At 40.9% G+C, this 9,738-nt stretch overlaps 1 protein-coding gene across 1 annotated transcript; it reads left to right on the top strand.

Annotated features, from left to right (window-relative positions):
* The first annotated feature begins 3,032 nt into the window (after window positions 1-3,032).
* LOC145802467 (uncharacterized) lies at window positions 3,033-3,347 on the top strand. Its single transcript, XM_082895189.1, has one exon. The coding sequence runs from the start codon at window positions 3,033-3,035 to the stop codon at window positions 3,345-3,347; it is 315 nt and encodes a 104-aa protein (XP_082751315.1).
* The last annotated feature ends 6,391 nt before the right edge of the window (window positions 3,348-9,738 follow it).

The raw sequence follows: 9,738 nt of genomic DNA, 5'->3' as shown, positions 1-9,738 counted from the left end.
TTTACTATTTCTATGATCAGAGAGGAACTGGTTGTGGATTCCACCATGCCTTACTTGGCAGATGGAGAAAGGCCTTATTTCCAGTTTTGAATCGGATGATGAGCCAAAATTTGATTCCACAAAGTCTATTGAGTCGGAATTAGATTTGAGTCAGTCTAGGGAGTCTAAGTCTAGCATTTTTGGGGGTGGCAACCCAGATGCCAAGGTCCTGCCTAGGTCCTCTTTGGCTTTCTCTTTTGAGTATGTTGTAGCCAAAGAGCCAGAACTTATGAATGAGAATACTGCAGATTCCGTTTACTTCTTTGTGTTGATTTATTACATTGACCAAGATTTTCAAAATTTTAATGAAAACGAAGACGAAGAAATTCCTCAGGCTTTGAAAAACTTGATTGATTGAGAGGAGGAGAGGTGTGCAAAGCCCTTCATAGATGAAATCATTGCAATTAATGTGGGCATGGAGAAGGATCCCGCTTAGTCCAGATCGAGTCCACGTTGTCTTCGGAGGAATGCGAGTGGTTAATCGCTTTATTAAAAGATTTCAAAGATGTTTTCACGTGATCCTACGAAGACATGCTTGGAATCGATCTTGAGATTGAACAACACCGGATCCCTCTTGACCCCGAAGCCTGACCAGTCAAGCAGAAACTGTGCAGAATTCGTCCAGATTAGGTGTTGAAGATTAAAGAGGAAGTCACCAAGTAGATTGATGAGGGTTTCTTGATGGTGTCTGAGTACCCGTCTTGGTTGGCCAATATCGTTCCAGTTCCAAAGAAGGATGGCAGAATCAGGGTTTACGTCGACTTCTAGGATCTGAACAGAGCTAGTCCAAAAGACGACATTCCATTGCCGCACATTCATGAGTTGGTAGACTCTATCGCAGGCCATGTGTTGCTATCATTTATGGATGGGTTTTCTGGGTATAATCAGATTCTTTTGGCACTAGAGGACAGAGAGAAGACTGCATTCACCACACCGGGGGTACCTATTGCCACAAAGTTATGCCTTTTGGGTTGAAGAACGTTGGGGCTACATATCCTAGGGCTACAACCACAATCTTGCACGACATGATCCATAAAGAAGTTGAGGTGTATGTGGATGATATGATTGTAAAGTCCAAAGAGCGAGAAGGCCACTACACTGCATTGGAAAAATTCTTTAAACGGATCAAGGAGTACAGACTGAGGTTGAACCCACAAAAATGCACATTTGGGGTGATTGCAGGGAAAATGCTAGGATTTTTTATCACACATAGGAGAATTGAAGTAGATCCGTCTAAGATCAAGGCCATCTTAGAAATGCCAACATCAAGGACTGAAAAGGAGGTGCGCGACTTTCTGGGGAAAGTGCAATTCATAAGACAGTTTATCTCAAAATTAACCTTGACTTGTGAACTATTTGTTCTCTTGAAAAAGGGGAAGAAGTCCGATGGAATGATGGATGCCAGTTCACTTTTGAACAGGTCAAGCAGTACCTCCATAATCCACTTGTATTGTTGCCGCCAGAGCTAAGGAAGTCACTGATTATGCATTTGTTCGTGACAGATTCGACCATGGGGTGCATGCTAGCTCAAGAATCAAAAGCTAAAGTGGAGATGGCCATCTATTATCTAAGCAAGAAGATGCTAGATTACGAGACCCGTTATACTCCCCTGGAGAAAGCTTGCTTAGCATTGGTTTAGGCAACTAGGAAGCTGAGACACTATCTGTTAGCTCACTTCGTAATTCTAGTTTCAAGATTAGATCTCATCAAATATCTCTTTGAGAAACCGGCACTTACAGGTAGGCTAGCTCGTTAGTTGCTTCTCCTCTCTGAGTTAAACCTCAAGTATGTCACTCGCAAGTCTGTTAAAAGGAGAGCGGTAGCAGAATTTCTAGAAGACCACCCAATAGAAGGAGATGAGGCAGTAGAGTATCTGTTCCTAGATGAGGAGATTCGACAAGTAGAAGAGGAAACATGGATAATGTACTTTGAGGAAGCCATTAATCAATACGGTTATGGGATAAGTGTGTTGCTCATAGCACCTGATGATTCCCATACACCCCTAAATTTCAAACTCTGGTTCAAAGTGTCCAACAATGAAGTAGAATACGAGGTGTGTATTGCAGGTTTGGAAGTCGCCCTAGAACTAGGAACAATAAGGTTGGACGTCATTGGAGACTAAAACCTGGTCATTTCTCAAGCCAATGGAGATTGGAGGGTCAACGAAGAGAAAATGAAGGTTTATCATCAGACCTTAGACATTCTGATTCCAAGGTTTGAAAAACTAACATTCACACATCTACTAAGAGAGAACAACCGGTTTGCTGATGCACTGGCAACTCTATCCTCCATGGTAGACATACCACTCGGGGTTAAGATATGTCCGATCATCATTGAACAGAAGTATACACCTGCTTATGAGATGAAATCCATAATAGACGAGGTTCAAGATAAGAACCCCTGGTATTACGACATTTGGAACTTTCTAGAGAAGGATGCGTATCCACCAGGCGCTAATGCCAAGGATGAACGGCAAATACGGCGTCTGGCCGTCTAGTTCATCATCTGTAGAAACAAGTTGTCTAAGAAAGGACATCTAGGAATGCATAAGCTCTGCGTCGAACAAGAAGAGTCGAAATGTCTCATAGAGGCCATCCATGGAGGAAAGTGTGAAGCACACATGAACGGTGTGATGCTGGCCAAGAGGATCCTCAGGCAAGGTTATTATTGGTCAACTATGGAGAAAGATTGTATTAGCTTTGTGCGGCAATGCCACAGATGTCAAATCCATGCCAATCGCATGAACATCCCGCCGTCAAAACTATACAACATGACTTCGCCATGGTCTTTCTTAGTCTGGGGAATTGATGCAATTAGGGCAGTCTTATAGAAGGGCTCAAACAGACATGAGTTCATTCTAGTGGCGATCGACTATTTTACCGAATGGGTGAAAGCTCAGTCATACTTTGTGTTGAAGGCGTTGCATGTGGCCAAATTCATCATGAACAACATCATTTGCAGGTAAGGGGTGCTGAACGAGATCATATCAAATAATGGCTCACACTTCAAGAAAGAGGGTGGATTTGCTAGAGATATACAACGTGGCTTTTCATAAGTCATCATCAACATATAGACCGCAGACCAACAGAGCCGTTGAAGCTGCAAACAAAAATGTTAAGAACATCCTACAGAATATAGTGGAGACCTATAAGGACTGGCTGGATAAATTGCCTTTTGTACTTTGGGGTTATAGAATGTCAATTCAAACATCTATGGGGGACACCCCCTACTCTCTATTGTATGGGTTAAAAGCTGTTCTGCCAATTAAGATTGAAGAATCATTGCTGAGAATCATGGTTGAGTGTTAGATAACAGATGCAGATTGGCAGAAGAACAGATTCAAAAAATTGATGTTGTTTGATGAAAGAAGGTTAAAAGCGTTATATCACATCAAAGGATATCAATGTAGAATTGCCAGGGCCTTCAACAAGAAAGTCAAATCCAGAAACCTCAAGGAAGGAGATATGGAGCTGAAAGACAACTGAGCTCCCATCCATGACCCTAGGGGCAAGTTCAAACCCAATTGGACTTGTCCTTGTATCATCAAATCTATCTGGTCAGGAGGAGCGATTATTCTTATGGATTTAGATAACCTGGAGTTCTCATAATTGATCAATATGGACAAGTTGAAGAAATACTATCCCTGAGAGGTTCGGTAGGCCGAAAACCTAAAAGGGCGACCTAGGCAAAAGTTAGAGCATGAAAAATTAAAAATAAGAAAAATAGAGCTTGCAAGGTCGAAAACTCGAAAAGGCGGCTTTGGCAAAAGTTAGAACGCAAAAGGAGAGTGTTAATACTCGAGTGAACCCCAACCGAACTACTTAAGGCTTGATTCCCATCTTTGGGATATGTAGGCAACTTCATCCTGAAGTTCGGCCATAACCATCTCCAAATCCAATGTCCTATCCATTTTGTTTGATCGGTCCATCTTTTTCCATCATTTGTTAGCTTGGTTGTGTTACCTCCATTTGGTAGAAGGGCTAGTTACAAGATAAAGCAATGATGGTAAATGCAGTTATGATTTTTTGATTTGGGGTTGCACATCTTAAGAACTGATTCCATGTGCATCAGGTAGTGACCGCTTCTAAAAATTGTTTTGAAAAGTTTTAATGAGGTTAGTTTTCTTAAAATTTTACCTTTTACAACAACATACCATTTTAGTCCAAAAAGGGAAATTTTCAGTACTTAAAACTTTAATTCCACGACTTCAACACAAGTACATTCTCTAACTCTCTGATTAAATCAAAGTTACTTTTTGTAGACACCCCATTTTTGACCGACTTTAAGACTCAGACGTCATCGTCTGTGCACTCGATGATTGCGCATGTTTGTGCTAGTTTTGAGTGCTCGAAGGTCTCGACCGAGAGCCTTGTCTTTGAGCCTCTAAACCCTCTGTGTTTTGGCCTTGTTGTTAGGCCAAACCTTGGTGCCTCTTGGCTGAAGGAGAGTGAGGCCCTGCCGGCCACTTTTGGCATTTGCCAGCCACTTTTTATCCTTGCCAGGCAGTTGGGGTGGTCAGTCAGCTAGTTTAAGTGGCCGGTCGACCATTTGAACTGGCTGGCAGCCATTTTTCTCCTTTTTCTAACATTTTCAAATATTTTGAGCCAGTTGTTGAGCGTTGATGCTATCCTCCATACACGTGTATGGAGGGATGGAGACAAGCTGTAAGCTAGTCAAGCAAGCTTTTGCTGCATTGCCTATATAAGGGGAGGTCCCTCCCCCTTGTTTGAGGTTCAGAAATTTTGGAAACAAATTTTGACTCTCTCTCTTGAATTCTCTCTCTCTCTCTCTCTCTATATATATATATATATATTATGCTCTGTAGTGCTTGAAAGTGAGTGTTCTTGACATATTTGCACACAACCCTCTTAGCCAAACATCTTGACCTTGGAGTTGAGATTCCTTAGGACTTGTTTGGGCCTCCTAAAGCTGGTTTTTGGCTTAGAAGTTGTCCTTTTGCTGTTGTGCTTCAAGGGTGAGCATATTCCCTTTTTAAGCTTATTTGTGTATACCATCTTAGCCACCTTTGCATGCTGTTTTAGGCTTGGTTGTTAACTACAAAAAGCTCTATTTTTAGGTGTTAAAAATGTTGGTTTGAGTCCTTGTTGGGGTTAGGGGTGGTCTACCCTCTTTGGTTGCTTATTTGCTAAGCTTTTGTACGACCTTTTAAGGCTATCCAAACTATCTCTTTTTGGCCTTTTAAACACTGAATTCCAGAGGAATTTCAGTGATGGAAAGGTGCTTTTGAGGTCCCAAATAGGAAGGGGTGGTCCCCTCTCCTCTTGTCTTGCTTGCATGTGTTGATGGCCTACCAAATGAGCATGTGTTTCTACTTCTTTGTGGCTTTGTTCAAGCATATTTTTGTGACTTTTTAGACCTACAATAACTCTGTTTTTGGTTTGTTTGATCATTGGTTGCTTGCTCTTTACACTTGTAGTGTAACCTTGCTCACTAGCTTTGCATGCTTGCTCTTTTAGCCCATCATTCTAGCTTATTTTGGCTACACTCCAGCATGTTTTTGCTCATATTTTAGCATGCTTGAACTCTGTTTTGAGTGGTCTTGGCTCTTTGAGGCTTGCTTTGTATGGCTATAGCATGATAGGCTTTGATAGCTTTGTGTTTTGAGTCCTCTAGCATGCTTTGCTTGGGTTGTTTGCATGATATGGCATCATTTAATACGTGATTTCAGAGCATATATCACTGTCATACTCTCACATGTATCACTCTTTCAATGCTTTTAAGAAGTTGAACCTTATGCCTTGTTTGCGAGCAAATACATGAGCTTATTTTTCTTGCCATCCATGCTGCAAGTCTAGCATGTTCTTGCTACTGTTTCGACCTGCCTTAGGTCTGTTTTGAGTGGTTAAGGCCATTTGAGCTTTGCTTAGTATGGTTGTAGTATAAAGGACCTTGACTAGCTTTGAGTTTTGAGGCGTTTAACATGTTATGCATGTGATGTTTGCATGGTATGACACCATTTGGCATGTAATTTCAGTGTATATAGTGTAGTCGCACTCTCATATATTTCACTTCTTTATAGCTTTTGAGGGTTGCGTATTATGCTTTGCTTATAGGCCAACATGTGTGTATGTTCTTCTAGTATTTTGAGCTTTCATTTCAGCATGTTTAGGCCATTATTTTGGCATGATTGAGCTCTGCCTAGGGTTGGTTTGGACATTTGTGCTATGTATTGCATGCCTCTTGTGTATTTCTCTTTACTAGCTTTGATGTTTTTGGTCCTCAACATGCCATGTTTGCATTGCTTGCATGCTTTAAGGTCTTTAGCATGCCATTTCAGCACTAAACATCTGCCACCTCCCTCATTTCTTCATTCTTCCATTTCATTTGAGGGCATGGCCTTGAGATTATGTTTGAGCTTGGGATTGAGACTTATGCTTAAATGGCTTTAATCCTCTTTTGAGGGTTCCTCCTAGTCAAAGGCATGGTCTCTTCTATGCCTTAAACCATTCTTCTGGTTGACCTCCTCTCCTTAGAGGACTTGCATATTGGACTTAACCAATTAAAGAATGGATTGGTAATGTAAAATGTGTAAACAAGAATTGAGTCAACTAAAACATGCCAAGATAACATATGTGTGTTGCATTGCATGTGTTTGGATCGGATGTTAATCCAATCACAAGATATATGGGACGTTTCATACTTGAAGTGATGAAACGTGTCATGTTTCTTGGTCGCTAACACCATTGATCAAGCATGACAGGGTGGAGGTTCTTTGTGTGTTGTTTGTGCATTCATAAACATGGTATAAGCTTGGTTCTTGGCCACCATGCATTGAAAATGCTTGGTTGGTGGCTTGAGAGCCGAGTGCCATGCTCCTTTGAGCTTGAGACATGATTGGGAGAGTGGCAGTGCCTACATTGTCTTGCAAATACATTGTTGTGCCTCTATTGTTCTCTGTTGCAGCAAAACCAGAAGCTTGGAGAAGCAACTAGCCGACCAGCCAGTTTTACTAGCCGACTGGCCAGTTTTAGTGGCTGGCAACCACTTTTTCTGAGTCCGGATCCTTTCCAGCCATACTCTCCAACCTTTCATCCTGTCAAGGGCCAGGATTTAGCACGTCACCAGGGCCAAAACCTGCGGCTCAGATCAAGTTTGGTTTTTAAAAAAAAAAAGAAAAAAAAAAATTTTGATTCAACACAGCAGCAGAACTTCTCTCCCTTTCACTTTTTCTCTCCTCCCTCTTCAAAGCTCAGATCAAGTTTGGTTTTAAAAATAAAAAAAATAAAAAATTGAATTGTTTTTGATTTATCACAGCAGCAGAACTTCTCTCCCTTTCACTTTTTCTCTCCTCTCTCTTCGAAGCTCAGATCAAGTTTGGTTTTTTTAAAAAACAAATTTGAATTTTGTTTTCATTAAATACAACAGCAGAATCCTCCAACATTCAACTATATCCAATTTCATGAATAAAAAAACCATTTCAGACTATAAAGGGAGTACATTTCAGACTACAAAGTGAGCCAATTTAATGAATAAAAAAACCATTTCAGACCAAATTTCATAGTTTTTGGTTTGCCTGGTGTCACTCTCTTCTCTGGGAGCAACTCTTACCAAATGATCTTGTAGAATCACATTATAGATTAGACTATATATATAAATGTGTGTGTGTATGTGTGTGTGTATATATATATATGACATGGGAGCAACTCTTAGACAGAGGGAGAGAGGCTCAAATCGTGGCTCAAATCTTCAGAGCAAGACAAAGGGAGAGAGGGAGAGACTCGTTGATGTTCGCCGCTAATCGTCGTTAACTAGAGCTTCGAACCGATCGTCATTCACTAGTGCTTCAAAGAGGGAGAGGGGAAAAAGTGAAAGGGAGAGAAGTTCTACTACTGTGTTGAATCAAAAACAATTCAATTTTTTTTTTTAAAACTAAACTTGATCTGAGCCGCAGGTTTTGGCCCTGGTGACGTGGCCAAATCCTGGCCCTTGACAGGAGAAAAGGCTGCAGGGTATGGCTGGAGAGGATCCGGACTCATTTTTTCTGGCTGGTAGCCCACCAGCAGATTCCTGTTTTAAAGTAAAGGTAATCTGGAGGTTGGCACAATTTTCAGAGATCAAGGCAAATGCAAACAGAGGCAATTGACAGCATGGTAATGGATTTCCGAGAGAATGCCAACCGAGCATGCATCTTCAACCTTTTGGAACAGAGCTGAGGCGGTGTACTTTGTAATTAGCTTTACTTGTTAGTTAGCTTAAATTTGTAGTTTAACTAATTAGTTTGTTAATTAATTAAGTGTTGTAATAATTAGTAAGTAGTTTACTAGTTATTCGTTTTGTTGTGTAATAATTAGTCTAATTAGCTTAAATTAGATTAGTTAAGTAGCTTAGCTTAGCATAGCTAGTTAGCTTATTATTCGGACCCTCTGTCGAGAGGGCAAATGTTGTAATAAGTGTGCGTGTGTATGTGAATGTCTTCCAACCCCATGTCTTTCTCCCTTTTACTTAACTGCTTTCGATGGTTAGTTTAGGGTCATTTTCAATTAGCATACCTTATGCTTGCATGTTTGCATCATTCATTTGTCTTGCATGCACCGGGCTCGGCGCATCATTCAAACTGCATTGACTTTGAATACCTATTTGAATACGTGCATCAAAATGTTGCATTTCATATGCAATATTAGGTAGCCGAGCCTATTTAGTTGCATTTTTGCATATGTTGCATTAGGCATTTCACATAGTTAGATTCATGCATTGATTTCTAACTAGTTCTTTGTTTTGGCTTGGAGTACACTTTAAGTGTTTACGCTTTAGCATACTTGCGTGTGTGTGAGTGTTGCCATGATAGCATGCTTGCCATGAGGCTATTTGCTTAAATACTAAACTGCATGAATGCCTGTGGATGAAGGCTTCATTACTTGAATTGGAACAATTCATCAAAATGTGAGTTTTAAGCCCACTTGGAGTGGCAAATCATCATGTTTTAAGCCCACCTTGTTTGGTGGTAAATCCGCATTTCTAATTCCACTCGAGGGTAGCAAATTCAAACCATTTTCAAAAACAAACATTGAATTGTTTTGTTCCAGTTTAAGCGATCTAGTCTATACTTGTATGCTGTGCGCATCACGTAGTAAGTTAGCTAAATAACCGGAATAAGAACATGTGTTTTCAAAACAACATATCATACTTAGTAGAGGCCGATCCTTTGATCGGGCGGTGGGGGTGCTCATTTCAGGACCTTCCCCTCTCGTACCCAAGTTCCCGAGCCAAGGCAACTTTGGTGATGACGAACACGTGGCCTTAGGCACGAGTCAGGGTTTCCTAAATTTTTCAAAATAAAATATTTAGGTAGCGACTCTGTAATCTGGCAAAGCAGTCCATGTTTGGCACTTCTTAATTAAAATCTATTTTCCAAAATGATTTATCGAATTTGGTCTCTTTGGTGATTTATCAGTCTTACATTGCACTTTGTGAGACTAGATACAGAACCGTGACAGGAGTCCGAACTGTAAGTAGCATGAACCAATTCGCGCCCTCTCCGAAAAGGGGGGCGCGCAGAGGAAGTTCGAGCGGTCTACACTTTTACATCATAAAACTCGAAAAGAAAAGTCAAAGCAATAAACTAGGGGCATAGATAAGTCAGGTGGTCCTATGTTTTCTACTTAAGCTCGTGGAAGTCTCTGGCGCCAAGGTTGGCCCAACATGTGTCTCATCCTCGATCCAAGCCAAGCATTCGCCAGA

The sequence above is a fragment of the Camellia sinensis genome, chromosome 11 (genome assembly GCF_055761805.1).
Source record: "Camellia sinensis isolate YWXY chromosome 11, ASM5576180v1, whole genome shotgun sequence".
NCBI lineage: Eukaryota > Viridiplantae > Streptophyta > Magnoliopsida > Ericales > Theaceae > Camellia > Camellia sinensis.
Note: the sequence above shows the minus strand (reverse complement) of the source record. Positions and strands in the feature narration are given on the sequence as shown.